The 26270-nt window shown below is 46.1% G+C and overlaps 1 protein-coding gene across 1 annotated transcript; it reads right to left on the bottom strand.

Moving 5' to 3' along the window:
* Positions 1 to 164: 164 nt before the first annotated feature.
* Positions 165 to 26189, bottom strand: crebbpb (CREB binding lysine acetyltransferase b). Its single transcript, XM_077618132.1, has 31 exons — positions 25309 to 26189; positions 22838 to 23424; positions 19278 to 19445; positions 18937 to 19189; positions 16955 to 17068; positions 15527 to 15763; positions 15342 to 15438; positions 14729 to 14866; positions 13889 to 14006; positions 13619 to 13796; positions 13477 to 13530; positions 13213 to 13334; positions 12307 to 12492; positions 11876 to 12238; positions 10483 to 10647; positions 9548 to 9701; positions 9297 to 9415; positions 8978 to 9217; positions 8817 to 8905; positions 7676 to 7756; positions 7521 to 7577; positions 7359 to 7436; positions 7213 to 7280; positions 6984 to 7134; positions 6772 to 6918; positions 6580 to 6693; positions 6333 to 6498; positions 4954 to 5121; positions 4688 to 4849; positions 4307 to 4588; positions 165 to 3300 (listed from the first exon to the last, which is right to left on the bottom strand). The coding sequence occupies exons 1-31, from the start codon at positions 25391 to 25393 to the stop codon at positions 1015 to 1017; spliced, it is 7227 nt and encodes a 2408-aa protein (XP_077474258.1). The 5' UTR covers positions 25394 to 26189; the 3' UTR covers positions 165 to 1014.
* Between the last annotated feature and the right edge of the window lie 81 nt (positions 26190 to 26270).

Genomic DNA, 26270 nt, shown 5'->3' on the forward strand with positions numbered 1-26270 from the left:
CGAAATGCCGTGAATTGTACATTATGTAATAAGTTGCCCACATTTGTATTAAATATTTGAATTAAACGTGAAGGTCTATAGTGACATTTCTGCAAGGTCAAATAGCGGTCAGTTAGAAAAATGGCGGTGGTGTGCCAGTGTCAGACAAAACAACAACAACCAAGTCTGTGGCACACAGGTTTATTTAACAATATGGTGGGAAATGGGCCATTTTGAACCACTTTGTACAGTGATTTATCCTTATTTTCTGCATATTTACAGTGTTGTCAGTCTGCAAGATTTACATTAGAGGACAGTCCATCATGGATTCAAGTTTAAAGTAGGATAGAAAATGATGCGCATAACTCTGAACAAGAATCAGCAGTTTCTTACCACAGGCAAAAAGAACAGGACTTGGAGGAGTCAATGGGACTGAGAGAGAAATAAAGTGATTTTTTTTGTACTTATGCAAGACAAATATTGAGCCAAGTCCAGTAAAAACGACAACAAAAAGAACATTCTGGCTTTGAACACCTGCCTACTGTGTTTGTCTGTGTGCAATAGTTGATAAATCTATACAAACACTGTAATATTCCATAATCCGAAAGCAGGAAGGAAAATTAAGGCTTTCCCAAAGGCAGTCCTTTTTAACAATGGCATATTAGAATAAATTAGCCTGGAACAAGAGAAACTGAGCGAGAAGTGAAACCTAGCACCCTCCCCCCAAAAAATCCCAGTTTAACTTTACAGTCTTGCTCAACACAAATACAATAATTATTTGCAAAGATAAAAAAAGGAAGAGAAGAAAAAAAAAAAAGATATTTTTGTTTTGACATTTGGTAAAAAGTCAATACCAGAGCATGATCAAATGGGTGGAAAAAAAAAAGTCAAAATCAACAACACAAAAAGACCACTGCAAAAACGTTTGCATGGCTGCCGTGAACCAAAAATATATACTTTGTCTCGCGGGAAAGGGATGGTGTGGTCCCGCCGCGTGCGTGTGGATGAAAACGATCAAAGTTTTCCGTTTTCCTGCTACAATCCTTCAACAAATTTCTCCAGCGTGTCTCCCGTGGTGTCCCCCGCCATGCCCATGTCAGTACTCAAGCCCCCTCGGTTGGGCGTGTTAAGCTGCGGGAGCATGGCGCTCTGCTCCGGCGTACCCATGCGCCCCGCCTGCTCCAGGGGCCCCGAAATGGCTCCCCCGATGATGGGGTGCGGGGAGCTGGAGAGAAGAGCGCCGTGCTGGGGCGAGGGCTGGGGCTGCATCCGCGGGGAAGGACTCGAATGCGGGGGCTGCTGCGAGGGAGGTCTGGGCGACTGGACCGGGGCCGGCGATCGCACCTGCTTGCCCAAAGAGGTGCTCATGCTCTGGTGAGCCGCCGCCGCTGCCGCTGCCGCTGCCGCCGCCGCCGCCGCCGCCGCCTGGGCCTGCCCTTGGAGCAAGTGAGGCTGGGGGCTCATGGCGGGCGCCGAGGAGCCCATCTGGTGCTTCAACATTTGCTGCTGGTGCAGCATGCGCTGCTGTAGGAGGTTCTGGCCCCCATCCATGCCCAATTGGGCCGAGGGAGGCAGTTGGCCCATGGAAGCCACGCCTCCTTGCATAACCATCTGCTGCTGCTGCTGCTGCTGCTGCATCCGCACTTGGGAGTAGGTTGCCGACTGCTGCTGCTGCTGGGTGAAGTGGGCGTGTCCTGGAGGCATACCTCCCTGCTGCTGCTGCTGCTGCTGCTGCTGCTGCTGCTGCTGCATCCGGTACACTTGTTGTCTACGGTAAAGCTGAGGGTTGCCGTTTTGAGCCATGTTCATCATCTGGCCTTGGGGTCCCATGGGAGACATGCCCACCTGCTGGGGAGCCGGCTGCTGCTGCTGCTGCTGAGGAGGAATCCCGGCCCTCTGCGCCTGCATCATGGCCTGCATGGCCGCCGCCGACCCCGGCGCGGACTGGGGATTCTGCGGCTGATTGGCTTGATACTTAGCCTTAGTCCTCTGCTTGATGAAGGCGGCCATGAGCTGCGGGTTGGACTTGAGGATGTTCAGGACCTGCTGTTGCTGCTGTGGCGAGCTGGGAGATTTGAGGGTGCGCAGGAGCTCCTGCAAGGCGTTGGGCGCGATGTTTCCGGGAATTCCCCGCGACATGTTCTGATGCTGCTGCTGCTGTTGCGAGGGACCTTGGGGAGGCATTTGGAGACCCTGCTGCTGAGGCATCATGGCTCTCTGAATCATCTGAGCTTGCTGGACCATGCCGCCCCCCTGAGGCTGCTGGGGGGCCATGACGCTCGCTTGAGGAAGCCCCTGAGGTTTCTGCATGGGGTTCTGCATCCCAGGGCCCCACGGGCCCGGCTGCATAGCCTGCATGACTTGGGGCCCGCGCATCATCTGCATCTGGCCCTGCATCTGGCCCTGCATGGGGCCCATCATTCGCGGGTGGTTCATGGGCATCCCGTTCATGGCGTAACTTTGCTGCTGCTGCTGCTGCTGCTGATGTTGCTGCTGTTGCAGCTGCTGCTGCTTTGCCTTGGCGGCCATCTCGGCCATCTCGATCTGCTTGGCCACCTTCAAGGCCGCCATCTGTTGTTGCTGCAACTGCGTCGCCATCTGAGGGGGAACTTGGTGCTGCGAGCCGGGCAGGGGGGACTGCTGCTGCTGCTGGCGGAGAGGCGACGACTGGGGGCCCGGTTTCCCCTGCGGGACGGGCGTGGCGGGCTGGCTAACGCGGCCGTTGCCGGCGTAGCCTTGGAGCGCGTTGGAGGGCGTGGTCGGAGCCTGCTGCTGGGGCTGCGGCGTCTGCGGCGTGCGAGGTTGCTGCGTGGAGTTGGGGGTGCCGGGAGCGGAGGATCCGGGCGGGGACGGCATGGGCGCGCCCCTCCCGGCCATGGTGGTGGCCATGCGGCGCCGCATGAGCTGGGCCTGCTGGAGCCGTTGCTGGATCTGCTGCTGGCGGAGCTTTTGCTTGATGTTGAGGCAGAAGGGCACCAGGCACTTGGTCTCCTGGCAGTGTTTGGCGTGGTAGCAGCACAGCGCGATCAGCTGCTTGCACACGGGGCAGCCGCCGTTGGTCTTGCGCTTGCAGCCTTTGGTGTGCTGGACCACCCGCTTCATCTTCTGGCACGACGGCAGCGAGCAGTTGGCGTTGCGGCACTGGCAGGCGTGGACCAGGGACTGGATGCAGCGCTGGATGCTCAGGCGCCGGCTCTCCTGGGGGCTCTTGGAGGACTCGCCGCCTTGGCCGTTGCTGTCGTCGTCCAAGTCCAGGCCCCACTTCACCATGCGGTGCTCGTGGCCCTTCGCGCTGTAGCAGTTGCTGCATAGGTCGAAGTCCTGCGGTGGGGGGAACAAAAGGAGACCACGTTAAAGTATCCAGTTTGGAAGATCGGGTTGAAGCTGTCCCATAAATATGGAGATTTTTTTTTTGCATTCTACATTGTTCTCATTGGCTGAGTGATGGAACAATCGGAGTTGCTCTAGACCAGGGGTGGTGACACAAAGAACCAAAAATGTTAAATTGTGGGACTCAAAGAGCCACGGCTTCCATCAGAAGCGGCATAAAAAGGACTTTGTACAAATATAATGTATTATTTCTTTTTAATGGGCCCCGATGAATACAAGTGTGTTTTAAGAGAGAATAAAAATAAAAGAAACAAAGAGCCACCGTATAGACCACATGTGTCAAAGTGGCGGCCCGGGGGCCAAATCTGGCCCGCCGCATCATTTTGTGTGGCCCGGAAAAGTCAATGATGAGTGCCGACTTTCTGTTTTAGGATCAAATTCAAATGAAGAGTATAGATGTATATTACATTTCCTGATTTTCCCCCTTTTAAATCAATCATTGTCATTTTTTAATCCATTTTTTCTGTGATTTTAGTTCAAAAATCATTTTGTAAAATCTAAAAATATATTTAAAAAAAGCTAAAATAAACATTGTTTTAGATCTATAAAAAACGGAATATTCAGGGGTTTTAATCCAGTTCTTTTAATCCATTTATATAAAAAAAAAAACTAAATATTATATCTAAAATGGTCCGGCCCACGTGAAATCGAGTTGACGTTAACGCGGCCCACGGACCAACCCGAGTCTGACACCCCTGGTATAGACAATAAACGGTAAGAAGCAATTTTTGGCCGGGAACCGCATACGGCTCGAGAGCCGCCCCTGCTTTAGAGATGACCTCTATTTACAAAAAAACATACAGTAAGTTTGACATATAACCACTAGACATAAGTCAAACTCAGGGGAAAAAAAACGACAACCTTCTCACTTTTCGAACAAAGTCGCTATAAATGAAATACTAAAACGGTCCATTTCCCTCCATATTTTGTGTCCTACCTCGCAGACGGTGCAGTGCCAACGAGTCTCCACGTGGCGTTTGCACTCGTTGCACGTGTAGACGAAGCGGTCCTGGCCCTGGTTGTGCAGCTCCACCAGCATGCACATGGTGCTCCACTTGCATCGCCGCAACGAGCTGAACTCCCAGTGCTTGTCTCGGGCCAGCGTCAGGAAGGAATCGCGCCCGTCCATCAGTTCGCACGCCAGTGGCGGGTCGGGGTCCATGATGGGGGGCAAGGTGTTGACCACCGGCCCGGAATGAAGGTGGATGATGAAAAACACCTGCGGGGAGAAGGAATTTGAAGCTAAGCGGAACCTGGCTCGAGTCCCGAGTCGTTGATAGATTTGACGGTCCGGTCCGGTCCGGTCTGGTCCAGTCACCTCTTTGTGCTTCTCCATGGTGGCGTAGAGCTTCTGGGACAGATCATTGGCTACATTTGGCATCCCCGGCTTTTTCTTGTTGGCGCGGCTGATGCTGCTTTTATTCTTGTTGGTCTTCTTGTTGTTCTTCTTTTTGGCGTTCTTGCTGTCAGCGTGGGCTCCCTTTTGGTGTAAACAAAGGGAAAAATGTGTGGGTGTTTTGATTTTTGGTAGGAAGAGAGAGAGAGAGAGAGAGTCCCCCGATTTTCTGAAGATCTTAAATTGACCTCCGGTGTATCGCAGGAGGCCGTGTTCTCCTCCTTCTTCCTTTCCTCCTCCTCCTGCTCCAGTTCCTTGATGCTCTCCTCCAGCACGTTGGGCCAAAAGTCGCCTTCGAAGTACGGTAGCTCGTTGGCGCTCGTGAGCCGGTCTTCCGTGGCTTGCTTGAAGATGTCCTGGTGGACAAAAGAGGAGCGAAAATGCGGCATTGCCTCGATCTTAAAACAACTTTTCACGGGAGGCGAGAACGACGAGGAAATAAACGAGGTTATTAAATCTCGCTTTGAATTCTATCATCACGCCGGATGGGGGAATCATTTCAGTTCACGTTGAAAACTCGATGAAATGAGCTGAATTCACTTGCATGATAAAATTTGGACTTGAATTTCGGAGTAAACTGAACACAAAAAGTTGCAAGGATGATCGATTGCATACCTCAGCCAATTTCTCCCCTTATTAATAATTGCAATTGCCCTTATTAAGCGATTAAAAAAAACGTACAAATTCAACGCCACACATTTTTACTCACTTAGGGCGCACGTAAAAGTCAAAAAAATTCTCCAAAGTGGACGGGGTGCCCAATCAGTATGCACTAAATTCAAGATTCTGTAAATGTTGCTGTATTGACAGCTTGACTGTCTGGGTACATTGCTTGCTGATGCGCTATATTTATATAGTGAAAAGGCATATTATGCTTAAAGCATGAATATTATCGGTTGACAATGACGTTTTTGTCTGCTACCAGTGACCGAGACGGTCCAGATTAGAGCCAAAATGGGTACAACGAGATCGTTTTTACAAAAAACGTACATAAAAAAAAAAATCCCGTACAAAAGTTATATGGCAGGGGTAGGGAACCTATGGCTCGGGAGCCACATGTGGCTCTTTTGATGGGTGCATCTGGCTCTTCGCTAACCTGTTTGGTAAAATATGGAAATCGCTGGTGACAGAACTGAGATATTACATTCAGAACTGCTTTAATCTTCTTCTTTTTTGCTTTAATCTTCATTTTTTTGCAGTAGACTTCTGGAATGCATCCTCTCATTGATGAGCAACAGCATAAGAATCTTTTAAAAAATATTCATGTTTTTCCACTTTAAAAGTGGTGAAATTACAAAAAAAATATGAAAAGGCACTTGTTTACATGTATGTATTTTGACTTTTAAATTGGTAGTATGGCTCACAAGGAATAACATTGGAAAATATTAATTGTTTGTGGCTCTCTTCGTCAAAAAGGTTCCCGACCCCTGTTATATGGCATACACAATTTGAAATGATCAAAAAACACATAAAATACGGGAAAAACGTCTAAGTTGATAGGTATGGCGAATGGCCGTCAATGGTGTTGCAACACGATCGTTCAATGTTCAAATCTTAAGATGCTAACCTTGAAATCGTGTATGATTCTCTCGGCAAAAGCTTTTTCCAGCATCTTCTTGTACCACTCTTGGAGCCGCTTGGGTTTGGGGATCTTCTGGTCGGCGGGATGGCAGTGGAATATGTAGTCGTCTCCTTCACTGGGTGGGCAGGCCCAGATGTGACCCATCACGTAGCTAAACAAGACGTAAACCGTTTGTTTTCATTTTTTTTAAGCATACTGCACAAAATATCAAACCAAGTGATGGCTCACGCACCCCATTTTTCTGACATACTCCAGGTATCCGATCAAGATCTCATGGTAAACCGCCGTCCTGAGCAACCGTGGCTTGAAGAAGTGAATACTGTCGAGGTAGGATATATAAACCCGCCTAAAAAAAGAAGAGGAAAAAAAGATTTTAAGAAACTTGCTCAACCAGCCAGTGAATCTTTGTATCTTTTTTTTTTACCTTGTATTTGGAAAAGAACATTCAGAGCCGTACTCCTGGACGTGCATGCCGAAGAAACAAACGTCCACCCCGTCGATTTCTTCAAACGCAAAAAGTGCTTTAGTTCTGTAAGGGAAGCTCTCCACCATCTCACCCGAACCCACAAACCTGGGCGGCACAAAAAAGTCCACGTCAAAACACATCCAAGGTCCAAAAAGTTGAGGTCCACGTACCTAGACTTCATTCCAGGCTTGACCTCCACCGTTTTGTCAGAGCTGGCCACGACTCGCACAAAAACCTCGCCAGATTCCGGATGGTTCTGCCTTTTCAAGTACTTGTTGACTCTATCCTCAATGTAGGAGCCCAACTTTGTTGACTGCAACCCTTTAAACACACACAAAAAAAACGGAATTTACAATCAATCCACTGGACATGAAGCATTCACATTTACACTGGGCTTACTTTTAGCTGAAAATCTGTTGTCCTTTTTTGTTTTCCCGGCCCTCTTCAAACAGTTGTCGCAGATAAAGCTACAAAAAAAACAACACGAGCGTGAGGAGGAAATTTCCACGTTTGGACGGGACGGCGACGTCAAAAAAGCCACTCACCCCGACGGCCAAATGACGTCGTAGTGCAAAACGCAGATCTGATGCATCTTGCGCCCGCAGTCCTTACATTCAACAAACCTGCAAAGTCCGGTATAAGCGTCCTTAGGTTTCCCCCACATTTTCCCGGAAAGGACTTTAAACCCAAAACCAAGTTCTACTCACGGTTCAGCATCCAACATGTCATTTTTCTTCTTCTCAAACTCCTCTTTAGATATCATGCTTGAACCGTCGAAAAAGAAATTTCAAGTCAGCTCGGGCCATTCTGAGAGACCATGCCCCCGTATTTCAAATTCCTAGACCCCGCCCCCCAAACTTACGTCTGCGACTGCGCCGGGTCGTCCCCTAGCGTCACGCTGTTGCCCTGGATTTCGTTGAAGCACTTCTCACAGAAGTGATACCTGTCAACAATAAGTCCACAGAGCTTAATTAACACAAGGACAGAAGCGTCGCAGAAAAATGAAATATTAAAAGGACAAAGTTGCTTAGAGCTTGTGGTGAAACCATCCAAGTCACAATAAATACTATTTTATTAGATCAGGCAGTTACAGTTTTATCTCGATTATCACGAATTCACTTCTTTTCTGATAATAATAATTATTATTTTTTTCTTTTAGTTCATAAAAATGTGAAAATCCATGCTGAACTTGCTACTAGGACTCAGCACTGAAGGAAAAAAGAAATAAAAAAGGTAGTTATAATAGGGGTGACCCTACTTCACGATTTTTTGATTATGTCTTATCGACATTAACCGTGATATTTGAGGGATTACTGTAATCAAAACTATTACTATGTTGATTAAAGGGCGCGATTGCATCCAAGATTAATGTACAAAAATGTGATCTCAAAGCTTAAGATGGCAAATTTAATTGTGGACAAAAAAAATCTTCCTACCTGCTACTAGGGCAGAAAATTTTACACTTTCATTACTGACCAAATATGACTTATTTCCTGTCACGCTACTATAAAACACTAACTTCCTTATAAATGTTGTCTAAAAAAACCTTAGTGCTTTGTTTCCCTGTGTTTTTTTTCATAAAATTATTTACTGTAAACATGACTCAGTGAAAAAACATGGCATGTTACAACATTTGCAACAATTAAAGTTAGGTGGCAAATGTACAAATCCAACTCCACTGTGACAAAAATTCGAATTCCAACAATTAGGAGTAATTTTCTGTAATTCTGGCATTGTCTTAATAAGTGCTGTACGTGTTTTTCGGGTTGAAAATATTTAGAAAATGGAGTGAAGTGTCTACTTCAAAATTATTTCGGCAAACTGGATGCAATAACATTCTGTCCAGCAGGTGGCACTTGGGTGAAAAATGTGAGTTTGAGTAAAAACGTCCTATATTTTAAGACAATTCGAGAACGCAACCTGACCATTTTGTGAGGACAGAGTATTAAAAATGCAGTAACACCAACATGGTACTTAACCTTAACACCAAAAATGTCATTTACCTGTTTTGATAGCTGTAGTAGATGCCGTCCCTTGAGATGGTGCACAGTTGTTTACCGTAGCAGCACAGCGTTTGCGGGGAGAACTCGTACTGCGGACGGGATAAAAAAAGCAAGTCGCGTTTCCACGTGGTAAGAAGCGTCCGGGCCGCGTGACGTTCTACCTTTCGACTGCAGCAGTAACCCAGCGACTTCATGACGGGCTCGATCTCCGTCTCGAACACCTCGGCCAGCTTGGTGCAGTTCTTGTAAACGCGAGACGTCTTGCGGTTGTACAGCCACGCGTTGTTGAACATGAGCCACACGTCGTCCACGTACTGCCACGGTTCCTGGTACTGTCCCGTGTCCAGTTTGCGTTTGATGGTGGACAGGTCGATGGGATTCTTCACGATGTCGAAGTAGTCCTGAGGGGCGGGAACGGGCTCAAGTTTTGGGAGGACATTTTGGAGAAAAAAAGGCAATAAAGTGTGGGTTGACACTCACTGGGATGTCCAGCAGCAGGGGGTCCACGGGCTGTCGAAAGGGAAGCGACTCCGGGTCTTGCCTGTAGAGGGCCTCGAGTGTGGGCATCAGAGCTTGTCGGAGCTCCTCCGGTCTGAAAACTGCACGGAGAAAAAAGCGTCAATGCCAATTATACAAATGTGAAACCATCAAGACGGGAAATGTTGCAAGCTTGATACAAGCGATAAATTCTCAAGTCAAAAGTTTCCCAAGCATTGAAGGCTATTTCTCACTTTTTTTGCGGCTTTGAGCGGCGGCTGCGTTGCCCCCGCCTTCCGCCTCGTCTTTGGGTTCCGTCTTGACCACTGGCTTCTTTTCGTCGGTCTCTTTCGGTTCCTGCTTTGGCTCCTCCTTCTTCACCAGAGGGGGTTTGGTTTCATCATCACGCTACGAGAACAGAATAATAAAGGGAAGGAGTCGTGTTAATAACCTTGTAGTCCAAATGTTGCATGATCCAAAATTTGATGTTCGTGGGTGTGGATAGGGCAGACATGGGCAAACTACGGCCCGCGGGCCATATACGGCCCGTTAGGCCTTTTAATCCGGCCCGCCGACGTTGTCCAAATTATTATATTATTTTTTTTAATGCGGTCAAAATACAGGAAATCATTGGATGACCTGCATGAGCCGTCGGTTTTGTGATTTTGGAAAAATTGACAGCTGGTGTTGTGTCCTTTCTTACAAGACCCGGAAAGGGTTCCACAGGAGTTGCAGTTGGAACGGATTGATCTCCAATGTGACAAGTTCAACTCCCTAAAAGTCTCGGAGTTTTAGGCTTCATGAAGTGCAGCCAAATTTCCAAACATCCAGAAGATGGCACAGAGGATTCTGGTGTTATTTGGCTCGACATATGTGTGTGAACAGACCTTAAGTCTTATGAAAACCAAGAAAGCACCCCATAAATCCCAGATGAGTGATGAGTATGTTCATACTTTAGTCCTTTTTTTCGCTTTATGTTTCATATGTACTGTTAACGGATGCAGTTTTTTTATTTGTATCGTCTCCTGTGCTGACCCGGCCCGCCCGCCTGTCAAATTTTGAAAGTCAATGTGGCCCCCGGGCCCAAAAGTTTGCCCAACCCTGGGATAGGGTCAAGTTGTTGTTTTTTTGAAATGACAAGCGTAGTCACTTTAGTTAAAAAACAATGGAAGTAAACAGCAAGGTTTACCTCTGCTTTTATTTGCTTGTCGGCGGAATCGCCGTCGTCCTCATTTTTGACTTCCGACATGGTTTCGGTGGCGCACATGTCGGGGAGTTTCTGTTGAGTGTTGAACTCGGCCACAGAGGCGGGGGTGGGCACTCTGTTGTCCATGCTGGCGGAAGCCTGCGACAGCTAAACAGAGGAATATAGTCAGAAGAAATGGCAATATTTTCACGTTCCTTCATCAAGTGTTGTTTGTAGGTCATCTCACAAATGTCATCCGTGTGAGCTAACACTCGGCGTGGTCTACCTAGACCAGGAATAATTATGATAATGTGGTTCTAAGTGCTAGTTGCTAATGCTAATCGCTAATGTTATTCGATAAATGCTAACAGCTGACCACTATTGAATGTTTGTAATACATAGCATTAGCTATTCTTTGGATTTTGTAATGATTAGTCAGTACAAGTCGTATTTTCCGTGTTTTTTGTAGTTTGTAGATTCATTTATATAGATATTCTACTTTCGATTTACTGCACACGTTTGACTGTTTGTGGAGTTTGCAGTATATTTACATACCTGTCAACCTTCGCCCCTAATTAATGATTGCAATTCCCCTTAATAAGCGATTAAAGCGATAAGCGACAGTTTTTTTCCCCACAGCCATCAGGACTCTGAACTTGAGCTAGCACGACACACAATCCCTTCCGTGCAATAACTTCCGGGTGTGCAATAACAATGTGCAATATCTTAGAAATCTGTGCAATATTTTAGAATTCTGTGCAATATTTTAGAATTCTGTGCAATATTTTTGAATTCACCTAGCCGGGAAGTGACTTTTTATACTTTTATACTACTATTTGTTTTTTGTTTTTACTGGGAAAAAACACTTTGAAAAGCTTGGAGTAGCACCACCAATTCCGTTATACGCAGCTGTGTATGATGACAATAAAAGCTTTTGATTTGATATTTTACCCGCATAGGGCTCATGTAAAAGTCTAAAATTTTCTCCAAAGTGGACGGGGTGCCCAATCAGTATGCACTAAATTCAAGATTTTGTAGATGTCCCTGTATTACACCAACAGCTTGACTGTCTGGGTACATTGCTTGCTGACGCGCTATATTTATATAGTAAAAAGGGCGGAAGTGACTGACGCACGTGCGCATATCATGCTTAAAGCATGACAATATTATTAGCGGTCGGCGATGACGTTTTCGTCTGCTACTAGTGACCGAGACGATCCGGATTAGAGCCAAAATGGGTAAAACTAGATCAGTTTCACACACAAAAAACCTTACAAAATGTACACAATTTAAAATGATAAAAAAAATATCTAAGATGACAGGTATGTGTTTAGCCGTTTGGATATGTTAAGTAACCTAGCAAGGCCAAAATAATAGACAGGAAAAAAGCCCCTACCGGTGTGCTGGGATGCTGCGCCTGCACCGAGTTAGGTTGCTGCGTCTTGCCGGGGGCCTGGGGCTGTAGGGGCGTGAGCGGCCGGGCGGGGTCGGGCGGCGTGCTGACAACCGAGGGCGGACCGGGGTGGCTCCCGGGCACGTGGGTTTGGTTGGAGGCCGGCCCGCCCGTCGACGCGGGAGTGGAGGGTTGTTGCGGCGGGGGCGCCGACGCGGGCGGATGGTGTTGTTGTTGCATTTGAAGGTTGGCGGAGGCGTTGGGCGGAGCGCCGGTGCCCATGCCTGGCGGGGCCGCCGCGGGGCCACAGGGCAACTGGGGGCCCATGGTACCCAGCGCATTCAGAGAAAGGTTGGAATTCTGCGACTGTTTTGGGAAAAAAACGTGAGGATTTGCATTCATTTGTATTCTTTGCTGTAGTTTCTGGTAGGTACCTGTGCGCCAGCCTGCGTCACTGGCTGGCCCATGCCCACGGTCACGTTCATTGCTCCTCCGCCGGCTGCGAGGAATTGCCCCTGGGGCAAATACTGCCCCTGGGCGGAGGGCTGAGGAACCATGTTATCCACGTGATTAGCCATCATTCCTTGATTCTGTGCTATTCTTGAAGGAGACATGCCCATCTGGGAAGAGAAGAGATCACATGGGTGACTATCACAGTAGCTATCAAGTCGTCAGATCTTTGACGGCGACAGACGTCCAATCCACGTAGGCTGGCAGCGATTATTATCGACTGATCACTGCTTTGTATTATGCAATATATTTTTTTTACATACATTGTATTCCTCATATTGTACTGTAAATATCACACATTTATCCTAACTATACTCTCAGGTAATATTAGACTTATTGTCGCCATTGCTTCCTTTTGTCGGAGAGATACAGTGTTCCCTCGATTATCGCGACTTCACTTATCGCAAATTCACTTCTTTGCAATTTTTTCTGCTATTGATTATTATTATTATTTTTAAGTTCATAAAAATTTGAAAATCCACACTAAAACTTGTAAGCAGAAGCCACTTTTGCAACTAGGTCTGAAGAAAAAAAAAGTTATAATAGGGGCGACCCTACCTTGCGATTTTTTAATTATTGCGGTTTTGTCTACATACATTAACCGCGATATTCGAGGGATTACTGTACAACAACAACAACAACAAAAAGGCAATGAACAAAACGAAACAACCTTTTGGAGTTATTCTTTTGATTTGCAATTTCACCCCAACTTCTAAAGTTTGATTTAAATCCCCAAGCTGCGAAAATCTTGGAATCCAAATTTGGGACGACACTGATGCTTTAAGATTTTTCTTAATACGGAACTCTAGGTCAGAGGAGATGGAACTCACTGCTGGGATGGAGTTGATGTTGAGCTGCTGGGGGTGGTTCATGGGCGAAGAAGCCCGTGGACCCAAAGGTGACTGCGACATCTGCGCATTTTGCATTGCCATTGGGTTGTACTGATTGATTCCTTTAGGAATACACACATAGTCAATGAGTCATGTCTGCTCTCGGTGGGCTGAAAACTCCAAACAGATTGTCAAAAGTGGCGGCAAGTGGACGCTAAGGAGTCGCTCGCGCGTTCGTTCGTTCGTTCGTTCGTTCGTTCGTACCTTGGGCCACCTGCATGCGGCTCATCAGCTGATTTGGTATAGGCACGGGTCCATCTAAGGGGGGGAAGGAAATGGTCACCAACCCATCATCTGTTTAAATGTCAAAGACCAAAAGCGACTGAAAACGACTACTACTACTGACTGGGAGGTCGGACCGGCTGCCCCGCCGGCCCCATGGCGTTGGGCGGAGTCATGGCCGTCGGCTGGGGGCCGGCGTTGCCCACCATGCCGGGCTGCCTGGGGATTCGCGAGTGTCGCCGATCCTCCAGCTCCTTCTGGATCTTGTAGATCTTCTCTGCCAGGAAGTGGTAATACTCATCCTAGTCAGGGCAGACGAGAGAACGATAATTAGAAAACTGACGCTATAACTAGCAATGCGAGGTGTGGCTATTCTGGAACAAGTTGGACATACCCGACTGTTTGCAGACTCATACATGTCGCCCTCCACCTTGCGGGCATATGCCACAAGGTTGTCCATTCTGCGGTCCTTCAGTGCTGCAGGGTCAGGGGTGGGGAATATGGCTTGTACTCTGAGAGGAAGATTTAAAAACAGATATAAAACTTGTCAGACATACCGGATTTTCTCGCATATTAGCCACCTCCTGCTATAAGCTGTACCGTTAAAATTGCCTTAAAATTGTTGAATTTGACAATTTCCCTCGTATAAGCCGCCCCCTGATTCACAATTTTCACCTCCATATTCATGGTTTTAATCGGGAGTATAAATGTGTTACTTTGAAGGGAAAATCTTAAGAAAAATCATTGCTGGTGCTATTTTTGAAATATTGTATAAATCGATTTTTTAATTCGACCTTCCTAAAGGCTGTTGCCTGCATGTAGACAAATTCAAAAAGGAAGTCATGTGACCAGTACAACCAGGAAGTGTCTCCATAGTGGTCTCGTTTGTCATCCCTAATTAAGATGGCGGCGCCCTGTGTGAGCAATGGCAGCCACAAGTGAGTTTTTTCACGTTATATACAAGTTTTTTTCCTTGAATTTCATTCATAGACGTCAAAATAAATTTTGTTTAGCGTTGTATCTGTTTATCTTTTCTCTATTTTGAAATAAATGACTGTATTGTCTTGCGTTATGGTGTTTGGTCTTTGTCACCTTGCAGTTTCATGCATGTCAAGTCTAATTTGTGCGCATATAAGCCGTACCCTTGATTGAGTCATCATTTTTTGTGCGACAAATATGGCCCATATGCGAGAAAATACAGTAAATATGTTGGTATATAGTACATGCGACCTACAGCTTGTGCACCAGGTGGGTGCGTAGATCCTGAGTGACATGCTCATGCCAGGCCTTCCTGACCCCCGAAGCGGAGAGCGGGGCGGCGGCAGGAAGGTTTCCCATGCCCCCCGCCACAGAACCATCTGGCAACAGCTGACTGGAAGACAAAAGGAAGAAAGGAAATTCAAGTTTTGGGTTATTTCAATGCTAATATTGTGACACTAAAATTCCACCAGTCTTGAAAAGCTCAATCAAAATGTCCTACAAATGACTCATTGATTTTATACGGAATTTTAAAAATTCTCATAAATTTTGGTCCTGTTAACTCTAGCTGCGAACCAGACTAGATTTAAGAAGGAAAAAAATACAACGTTTTACAGTGACTTTTGCATACTGTCATTTACAACACTGAATTTAAGAAACATAGAACAACCTCCCTTTTGTTTTTACACCTTTACCATTTGCAAAATGAACTGCTAAATTCCCAATCCCTTTTGACTGGGAGGGTTAGCCGCCATTGTTAGATTCCCGTCCGGCCACGGTGGTTACGTGGAATTTCATAACTATCGATGTCTAAGGTGAGTGAAATCAAAGGGCTAATTGGACATCATTAACATGGCAGCTCAACTCACTTGTTGAGCGCGGAGGCCAAGGAATCACTGTGCAAGCCAGTCTGGTCTGAAGGGGGGATCCCCAAGCCTGCTGCCATCTGGTTGATCTGATTAGATCCTGAAAATCATTCGACAAATCATCAATCGGCCACATTAAAATCGGACCGTTTCACACAGGTTTTATTGTATTGGATCCATCTGCTTACCTATTGCATTGATATTACGTAGCTGTTGAGGGCTATGTTGAGCGGGTCCCTGGGTCTGGTTCTGAGTGGGGGACTGGTTGCAGTAAGGGAGACCCAGTGCGGCGTAGGCCCTCTGCATGGAGCTGGGGTCGATGTGCGTGGTGGCCGCGTTGTGGATGGTCGGGGCGCTGGGCTGGCCGGCCCCCGCCGTGTTGTTGATAGCATTCTGCAGGCTAGCCCCGGGGGAACCCAGCATGGCTTTACGTGGACAAAAAAAATGCAATTAGTCGTCTAAAATGTAAACCGTCCAGAGGTAAAAAAGTGTAAAAATGTTGACGTCCGTCCAATGCTCTGAGAGGTCAACAATGGAAGCAGAAATGTGGTCAAGAATCGTAATTGTTTCTATAGACCACATGTGTCAAAGTGGCGGCCCGGGGGGCCAAATCTGGCCCGCCGCATCATTTTGTGTGGCCCGGGAAAGTAAATCATGAGTGCCGACTTTCTGTTTTAGGATCAAATTCAAATGAAGAGTATAGATGTATATTAAATGTCCTGATTTTCCCCCTTTTAAATCAATCATTGTCATTTTTTAATCCATTTTTTCTGTGTTTTTAGTTCAAAAATCATTTTGTAAAATCTGAAAATACATAAAAAAAAGCTAAAATAAACATTGTTTTAGCTCTATAAAAAATGAATACTCAGGGCTTTTAATCCAGTTCTTTTAATCCATTTATATAAAACAAAAACAAATATTATATCTAAAATGGTCCGGCCCACATGAAATCGAGTTGACGTTAACGCGGCCCGTGAAGCAACCCGAGTCTGACACCCCTGCTATAGATGTAGCAATGAGTGAGCGTCAATGAACATATTGAGGTCTCAAGGAAAGGAAATGGAGTTTAGGAAGGGGAGGATCAGGGTTATCTTTATGCTGACTCAACCCTGATGATGCAAGCCGAGCTGAGTTTTCAACAAAACGTCCTTTTCACGGAACTGAACATTCTCTTTGCACGCCCCCTTTGAGGCCTATTAAATGTTCACGGACGCCCAAAACCACGACGTGAAAAAATAAGTATTTGCGTCATACTGTTCTACGGCACTTCTTCGAACCGTGCTGCGGACTGACAGGTCGCACGCTGCCTCCGCGGGGATTTAAATCCGTCATCGGCTCCGTCGACCAATGGGAAAGCGACCTGCCGCCAGAGCCCCGCCCACCCACGAGAGCAGCGCACGAAATCCCTCCCCGCCGGGTGTCACATTACGAGCCGGGCCTTTTCTGAGGCATCCTGCCAGAGTTTCATCCCCGGCTGGCGGAGCTGCGCGACCTGCAGGTGGCGCAAGCTCTTACTTTCACATTCGCTTCAGGGTTTGTGTGTGGTTTTCCGGCCGAATATGGAAACAAAACAAAAAAAAAGGCTTTTTTGTTGTGTTTAAAAATGTAGAACTCACGCTGCTGGTTTCTCTTGTCACTGGCGTTCTTCAGGGGCAGACAGACGGGGCAGTCGTGCCGCGTGCAGTTCTTCCAATGGGAGATGATCTGCCTGGATGATGCACAGTGGGCCACTATGCCAAACGAGAAAGATTGACAGGTGTCAGTCACAGGAAATTTTTAGCCGCAGTGTCAGTAACGAGTGCTATTTCTGTATTTGACACACACAAAGGACGCACCGTTTTTAAAGACGCAGCCAGGCATGGCAAAACATACACCAGCTTAAACATGCACGCTACACCCACACGCTAAAAACACGTTTTTAAAAAGGCAACGGAAGCAAAACTGAGTTCGGTTGTACTTTATTTAGCCATTTTACAATGTACTCACGTCATCATTTCATTTTCGTGATTTGGTCGCAAATTAAAAGTGACGGCGAGCTGTGAAAAAAGTCATCCGGTCGCTTGACATACGCTTCACGTAGCCATAATATCATGTTGCGGTTCGATATTCATCCATATATATAAATATATATATAGTTCGCAGTCTAGCTTTGAATGCTCTGTTGATGCCAACATCTAGCGGCAGGATTTCTTTTGTAAATCCAGCCGAAATGACGGCGAGAACCAAATGAGTGTGCTCGCCGTCCTACTGGGTGTATTGACAAAGGAACTCTATATCCCAGCAGTCACTGCGCAGTACTTTTTCTACGGGAAAATAGTAGAGTCGGGGGCTGCTTGCCGTAGTTGTCCTATCGACTGATTTATTTTATTTTATCGTGATAACAATTTTAGTATTGGTCCATATATAAAGCGCACTGGAGTATAAAGCGCCCTGTCTATTTTGGAGAAAATTGAAGACTTTTATGTGCGCCTTATAGTCGTGAAAATATGGTACTTATTTTTCTTATACAGTAATACCTCAACATACGAGTGCCCCGACATATGAGTAATTTGAGATGAGAGTAAAATTTTTAGCAAATATTTATCTTGAGATATGAGACAAATTTTGATATACGAGCATACAGTGGACGCGAGAGGCTGCCCATAAGAACATCATGGCCACTGTCTTTCCCGTTGCAACTCCCCGTGTAATGTCTCTACGAGCACTGGGCGGGGGCTTGCATTTTTTCCAGTGTTTTTTTCCCTGTTAGTCAGTGCAAATGTTTTTTTTCCCCACAACAACGCAATCGTAAACGGAACAAACAAATTTAAATGAACTTGGATTAATATATACAGACACACTCAAACATACGTTTAATGTAACTTTACACAAAACTGAATTCTAATTTTGTTTTAATCTTTTTTTTACCTCCATTCTGGCCGAGTTAGTTGTTTGCCACGCCTCCACCCTCGCGTTCGCTATCGATGGGCTGTTTGCTGTTGTATTCCCTTCAAAATATTCCGAAAATGATGCACACAAATGTCCTCACAATAGGATAACGTACGACCACTTGCCAACGAGAAGTAGTCTTTAAAGAACGATCGCGGGACCTTCTTTCCTTAGAAAGAATAACAGGAAATGCAATAGCTGAGCTTCCCACGTATTGATTGTGGGTATTGAAGTTTTATTCTGAGAAAGGGTGCCATTGGCTATTGGCGTTGTGTTCACGAGTATACTTCATTACTTTATTTAAAACAAAATTAGAATTAAGTTTAGTGCAAGGTTGGATTAAATTTATTTTGAGTGTGTCTGCATCGTCATCCAAGTTCATTTCAATTTGTTTATGTTATGTTACGAGCGTGTTGCCGTGCAAAAAGTCCCCAGCCCCCTCTCTCCCTTCCGCGAAATCCGTCGAAGTAGTGAGGTAAAAATTGTGAATCGGGGGGCGTCTTATACGAGGGAAATTGTAAAATTCGACGTTATACAACAATTTTAAGTGTGCGGCTTATACGCGGAGGCGGCGAATATGCTAGTAAATACGGTATTACAAATATGAAGAGGCATCTTGTCAAATGTCAAAGAATGCTGGTGGTGGTGAAGTTTCTTTTTGTTCTCTTACCTTGGCAAGATTTTCCCGCCTGGCAATGGGTCATGTGGTTGAGGACGTTCTTCATGGTGCGGCAGTGGGGCAGGGCGCAGGCCCTCAGGTCCCCGTTGGCCTGCTCCCGCCTCTGGCACTTGTGCGCGTGAAGTAGCAGGACCAGCTGCTGCTGAATGAGTTTGCGCTTCTCGGGATCGGCCGTCGGGCCGGCGGACGCGGCGCCGCCGCCGGGTACCATGCCCGTCGTCGCTACCTGCTGCTGCATCTGGGACTGCGCGCCACGGAACACCGTCTCAGTCCGCGTGAACCATCGATACCGGTGCCAGGAGGCACGGTTTTGTCAATAAACGAAGGCTCACCATGCTTGGCAGACTCCCGCCTCCTTTCATCTCCGTGGGGTATTGAGGCAGATTGTTAGGAAGGCCGGTCTTGTTCTGGAGTTGTTGGACATTGACACCCGTGGGTCCCATCTGCTGGACGCCGGCTTGACCGTACTGCTGGCCAAATGGCGCGCCGGACATTCCCATCTAAATTTGGAGGATTCAAAGAAAATTTGGTCAGAACGGCCTTAGTTGAAAAGCAACTTGTTGTTCTTTGGTGGCACCATAGAAAAGACATCGTGTCACAATAAATAAAAAAACCCAATTGAAATTCCACTTGATTTTAATTCCTGTCCATATTTGCGTAAACGGTGAAAAACGCGACGGATCTGCTGTAAAAAAATTAAAATTAAAAATAAATTTTAACATTGACCCTGAGAAAAAGACTACAAAAAAGAGCAAAAAAAATTCCCAGTGTTCGCCGGTCAACACAAACAATGAGCAATTAGGCTCTAGCGCGGAAAACTGACAGGCGGACACCTCCCGACCCCCCAAAAACCGCAATTCAGTAATCCCTCAAATATCGCGGTTAATGTAGAACAGATATGGCTGCAATAATAAAAAAATTGAAGTAGTGTAACTCCTATTATAACTTTTTTTCTTCAGTGCTGAGCCCTAGTAGAGTCCACGCTTACGAGTTTCAGCGTGGATTTTCATATTTAAGAACTTAAAAAAAAAATAAAAAAAATCATATTGTACAAAAATCGCAAAGTAGTGATTTCGCGATAATCGAGGGATTACTGTAAAGGGCCTCTTGGAGCGCTTTCAGTTTCAGTCTGTCGTCCACTGCCAGCGTTACTCAGTACAAAAAGCGAGCCTTTCCCCGTGAAGGCAAAAATATGGGAGGAGCGAAGGAACAGCTTGCTAGACAGCTAAGCAGAGAGCCGAGTGGCGGCGGTGGCGGCGGCTTTTGCCCCTCCCCCATCCCCTCCGAAGCGGAACCGGCTCGCCCGATGCCTGGCTCTCATTCGCACGGGCACGCGACTTTGGCTTGGTCTCCGTGCTGGCTTCGTGATCTCCATTTAATGGGCCGTCACCAAGCTGGACGCGTAGAAGTCAACAAAACTGATCTATGTGGAGACTCCGCTACTTTGATTTTTCCTCAAAATTCTGCCAGTTTTTTTCCCCCCAAGCAACCCCTCTAAACTTGATTTACAGCCCCATTACTTTAAAACCAAAAGGAATGAGAGAAACACAGACCAGACTCGAACAATGAAAAAAAAGAGGGAAGCTTGTACAGTGGTACCTCGACATACGATCTTTCCACGACAACGCACTCTTAACCGAACAAACAAATTTAAATGAACTTGGATTAATATATACAGACACACTCAAACATACGTTTAATGTAACGTTACACAAAACTGAATTCTAGTTTTGTCTTAATCTTTTGTTGCCTTCGTTCTGGCCGTGTTGGCGGTTTGCCACGCCTCCCCCCTCACGTTCGCTATCGATGGGCTGTTTGCTGTTGTACGTATTCCCTTGAAAATATTCCCAAAATGATGCACACAGAATTCCTCACAATAGGATAACACACGACCACTTGCCAACGAGAAGTACTAGTCTTGAATTAACGATCGCTCCGCCACAACGGGAGCTAACAGGCTAGGGCGAAAACAGGAAATGCAATAGCCTACCCACGTATTGATAGTGGGTAATGAAGTTTTATTCTGAGAAAGGGTGCCATTGCCTATCGGTCGGCGTTGTGTGCACGAGTATACTTCATTACCCACAAAGCCCTTTTTTTGCCCGCGCATGCGCGTTGTGCGTTTCCTGGTCGAAACTCGTCTGAATAAATCGTTCAGTGCTCGTAGATATCGGTTATTACACAAAAGAGATGCGGCAAAAAAGTGCGCTACAATGATAAACAGCCTCTCATGTCATGGCCACCTGGCTCGGTCACATCTCGAAATTTTGATCGTATCGCGGGCGAATTATTTGATCGAAATTTTCGTCGTACCACGAGCATGTCGTACCACTGTAGATTGCCTGGAAAGTCCAAACCAAGAAAATGAACGTTCTCTATTGTGGAAAATGAACTCACTAAATTAATGTTTTAAAATTAAACCAACGTTTTTTTTCCCGCGTGTTCTTGTTTATAAATACAATGTTTGTTTTTCCGAACAGCACGTTAGCTTTTGGAACTTTTCGCTCTCAATCAAAGCTCCCATTGGTTGTCACCAAAAACTGCATTTGGTAGTGTATTGAGAAATTGAACGCAATGTGGTCAATCTGACTATTATGTGAACAACTATAAAACGGCAAGCTACCTCTTTCTGCTTGACTAATTCAACACATATTCAGCATCAAATTCACATTACAAAAATAGTAATCACTTGATAGTCGCGTCTTCACTTCACTATTTCGCGATTTTTCCCCGCTATTAATTATTTTAAAAATCTATATTTAATTATTTTTTAAGTTCATAAAAAAGTGAAAATCCACGCTGAAAAAAAAGTTATAATAGGGGTGACCCTACTTTGCGATTTTTCCATTACAGCGGCCATGTCTGGTCTACATTAACCGCGATATTCGAGGGATTATTGTATTTCTACATGTGACAGGTGAATGCAAAACATTTTCATTACTTTTGAATCATTGTAAAAGACTTTTCGCAAACTGGGGAAAAAAACAGCCATTGACCAATCATGCGTCCTGGAAACTGTTGCTAAGTGTAGTTAAAGTAAGATTAAGCTAACGCTAGAAGTCTTGCTAGCAAGCCATGTTCACTCATTTGCTTTAGCAGAGGAAAGAACATCGTTGAAACAGAATATGAAAAGTTATAGCTAAGGTCATCGGATATGGTGCAATACCAGGATGTCATCGCTATAACGCTAGCTTTAGCTGTTTCTTTCGCTAAAGTTAGTTAAATTCCTGTCTTTGTTTGCAGTGACTTCTGGTTTAGGTCCGGAGTCGTCCCCCTAGTGACTTTATGGAACCTTTTTTTGTTTAGATTTTTCATTTAGCTATTTTAACAGGATTAGATGTCTAGATCTGTTAGCGACACCCAAACATCTCTTTTTCTGGTACACGGTCGATTGGTCGTCGGTCTTTTGGTCGCCCGGAAGGTTATTGATAATTACCATTTAAATCGTTGCTCAAATTCCCTAAATACAAACTGCGAATGACTATTGAGTCATACTTAATGCCCTATTAATTATTAGGCTAAAGAAAAGCACCAAATTTCCCGGACTTTGATTGTTTTTTGTTGGAGAACTTGTTAAGACTCTGACTGAACTGACGTCGCTTCTTAAAGGGACAACGCATGTACATACAAACTTTTATACACTCTTCTGTCGGCTCAGTGAAACTGCTCATGGCCATTGTTGGCTTTTATTCATGCATAGACCGTGTTGTTTTACCTTGTTTTGTCGCCGGTCTTTTGGTCGACCGTTGTCGCGGTCGGGGCGACCAAAAGACGGCGACCAAAAGACCGGCGACCAATCGACCGGCGACCAATCGACCGCACACGCATTTTCTGACCCGCTTTGTCCTCATCACCCCAAACCACAGTCATAAAAAAGGTAGATATCCCTCACCTTATTGACGTGTCCAGCTTGCGGGTTATGTCCACCCAATTGCGGTCCTCCTTGGGTCAGCGTCTCCGCCAGCACGCTACCCCCGACGCTCGCTCCCGCCATGCCTTGTCCCTGGTACTGCATGCCAGGTCTACCTCGGCCCACCGAGCCCAGAGCTCCGTTCATCACCTGTCCGGTCGGGCCCAAGACCCCGTGAGTCTGCCCGCTGTTCAACAAGGCCTGGTTGAAGCCCATGCCTCCGTTTCCTTGCCCCGTACCCACGGCCATTTTTTGGCTCTGGGGGGACTGGTGGTTGGGAGAGCCGTGGCCGAGTGGATTTTTACTCAGCACTGCTCCGAGCTGGCCCCCGACCATGCCTCCCTGTTGGGGGCCGGCGGGATTGAGAGAAGTTCCCAAGATGGAGGAGCTACCCGGCCGCAGGAGCTCAGACAACTGCTTGTGTTTGGCGGCGGCGTCCGCCACCATGGAGTTGAGACCGGGACCCCCCGTGGCGCCGCCGTTGGAGGGCATTCCCATTTGTGACAGGTCTCCGTTGGGAATGAGCTCATCGGGGAGGTCATTTTCCAGGTCGAAGAGGGACACAAAATCTAAAAATCAAAAATGGAGAGTTATAGGTTACAAAAAAATCATTGTGCGAGTTCAGTAGCCCTTGATTTTTTCATTGATTACATTTATTTAGTTCTTTAAACATGAAGTCAACGTACATGCTTTACTTTTGCGGTCCACGCCAGATAACACGGCAGGCCAAATCCGGCCCCTGGGCCTTGCGTTTAACAACTTTGATTTCAGTCATAGTTCGCAAGACTTTCCGTACAAGCTAGCCAAAATTAGCCTAGTTTGATTTTTTTTGGGGGGGGTGCTACGGTGTTCGACTAGCATCAACTCCCAGACTGAGGACTACTATTACATCATGTCCTTTGGTGGCAACCAATTAATCGACAAAACACAACAGGAAGGCAGCGAAACAGTGTCACTCGTTCGTAGGTAAACAAAAACGCGTGAATGTGGTATTTGTGACGTTACGACGCCTTACTGGGACTACAATCTTACAATATCAATCAGAAGAACAATAAAATTAGTATCGAGCAGTACTGGGACCAGTTTGAAATGGCCGCTACTTGCCTCTAGTTTATGGTTTGAGGATTCTGAATTCACACCAGTAGACTAACTCGGACAGGAATTTCACTTACAGAATTATCTATTTGAATACCTCCACCAGATGAGGTCATTTTGGACAAGAGTGTGCCTGCATATGTCCGATTATGATGAACGGAGAGTTGTCCTGATATGAAAAATTGTCTCCAGGGATGAGCGGTACGGTGGAGGACGCTGGAAATGCAGCGCCTTCCACGCCTCACCTTCCTCAAGACAATCTGTTCCACATCAGCAGAAGATTCAGAGAAGCTCGCTCGCCACGCTCGAGGGATGTCGAGACTCTCAACGCTCGGATGCGTTTTGAACGCACATCAGTGAATAATGTTCGCCGGAGGAGCTGGTGTTGATATACGCACCAGTCAGATGCTTTTGGGAGGAAAGCTCTGGTGATTGGAGGATGTCTGGCCATTTTCTTACCCCCCTTTCGACAAGCCCACTCAGGCATAGCAAACTCTTCACCTGATTTCTTGCGGAAACTTGCTCATTTGAAGGGAGTGTCCAATAGTTACAATAGCTATCGTTACCATGATTGATGTTGGATGAGAAAAACAAACGTCCATCTAAGCCTGATTTTTTTTTTAAACTGCAAATGACTGAAAAAAATTTTTTTAGTTGCTTTAGCCCACAGAAATCTAGCAACTAGTTGCCTAATAAATGTGTTTTGTAGTTATGACTTTGGGGGCTGACAGCACAAATAGGGAGGAACAAACGTGGATTTATTGAAATATACGTGTTTTATTTAGGTTATTTTTATTCAGCATTTAAAAAATGTAAACATATTTTGAGCTGTTTTTTCCTTTACGGGAACTTTAAAAAATCCGATTCATTCAAAGATAAACAGGGTGTCTACCTTATCAGAATCGTTAGCATTAGCTGAAGTTAGCACTCAGAAACGAATGGAATCCGTCTTTCGACTTGCCACTAGATTACATGTTCATTTTTTTCCTCGTCTGATTTACACAGCGCCCCTAGTGGTTAGGATGAATGGCCGAATAACTGAAATTCCTCCTGACACAGGTTGCATTTCAGTGACACGGGAGTCAAAACTTAGAAAAGCACGTTCATGTGACTAATGACAGGTTGTCGGCCTACAAATTATTTCAGAAACCGCAAGGTTATTTTGTCCAGTATTTGGTTTCGCGGACCTACAAGCGAACACAAATGAAATATTTGGACGAATGTCACTTGGGCTTCGTCGAAACTAGCTAGTTTAACGTTCGAGACCTCTTTAGCATTCGCGATTTGGACTGGAACATCTCCAGCCTGCTAGCACAACAACAACAAAAATGGAAGAGAAAACGAATCGAAACACTCACCTGGGCCGTCCGACACCGATAGTGGTGAATTAAGTTTGGGTCGCTTTGCAGTCGGGGGTCCGAGATCCAGCAGGTTGTCAGCCATTATGGGTTTTCAGCCCGTGGTGGTCCCAGGCTTCTTGTTTTGGTGGTTTTCGTCCAATTGTTAACTTACTGATGACCACTCGTCAAAGGGGATCAATTGAGTTGGGATCTATTTCTTTTCCTCGAGTGACAAAATGCTGCCCGGGAAGAGCAGCTTTCAAAAGAAAGGCAACAGCGCCACGCTTCGCCGCCGGAGATCACCCCATGATAATCCAACATCCAACAGCCACATAATGATCCCCAATAACCGCATCCGAAATGATCTCGCGTCGAGATGGGACAAAAAGAGTCAATCAGGAGATATTAGACGAAGCGGACGCGGAGCCATTTCGTCGGCTTTCGCCGGCGATTCGTCCGCGCGGAGTCATTTTTTTTCGTCGTCGAAGCGAGCCTCCGAAAAATCCACCTCTGGTTCAGATCAAAAGAGCAAAAATCCAAAAATAATTTCTTTGAAGCCGATTATTTTTGCGGCGGCTGTCGTGCCGAAGAATTCTCGGCTTCGGGACGGACGGCGAGAAGCGGCGCTCGACGCTCGCTAAAAGGGAAATCAAATATACGGTGGGCTTTCGGCACGACAAAATCTCGAGTAGCCCTCACATGTAGGCATTAATCCTCGCTGGGTGAGCTGGGGCTTCCATTCGGGGCGACCAAATGCCGCTGGGGGTCCGCTCTGGGTGGCTCCGGTCGGCAATTTTTTTTTTTTTTTTTTTTTACAATGAATGCTCCCCCAGAAATCCCGATTCCGAGCCGCGTCAAGATGGCGGCTGTTGATTCCTACGATACAAAAAGTTTTTTTTCTTCCCAGCTAGACTGTGGGGGAGGAGGGAGGGGAGGGACGTTACAAATGACGTCATGACGTAAACCTATGCCCCACCTTG

The sequence above is a fragment of the Stigmatopora argus genome, chromosome 14 (genome assembly GCF_051989625.1).
Source record: "Stigmatopora argus isolate UIUO_Sarg chromosome 14, RoL_Sarg_1.0, whole genome shotgun sequence".
NCBI classification, from domain to species: Eukaryota; Metazoa; Chordata; class Actinopteri; order Syngnathiformes; family Syngnathidae; genus Stigmatopora; species Stigmatopora argus.

Bases quoted from the DNA above. Each gene is read 5' to 3' on its own strand.
- crebbpb (XM_077618132.1), bottom strand. From the start codon at position 25,393: ATGGCTGACAACCTGCTGGATCTCGGACCCCCGACTGCAAAGCGACCC. The intron at 15,764-16,954 runs GTGAGTTCTACA...GTCCACGTAAAG, and splicing joins TGACAAGAGAAACCAGCAGC to CCATGCTGGGTTCCCCCGGG. The intron at 13,531-13,618 runs GTCAGTAGTAGT...TCCCCCCCTTAG, and splicing joins GCAGCCGGTCCGACCTCCCA to ATGGACCCGTGCCTATACCA.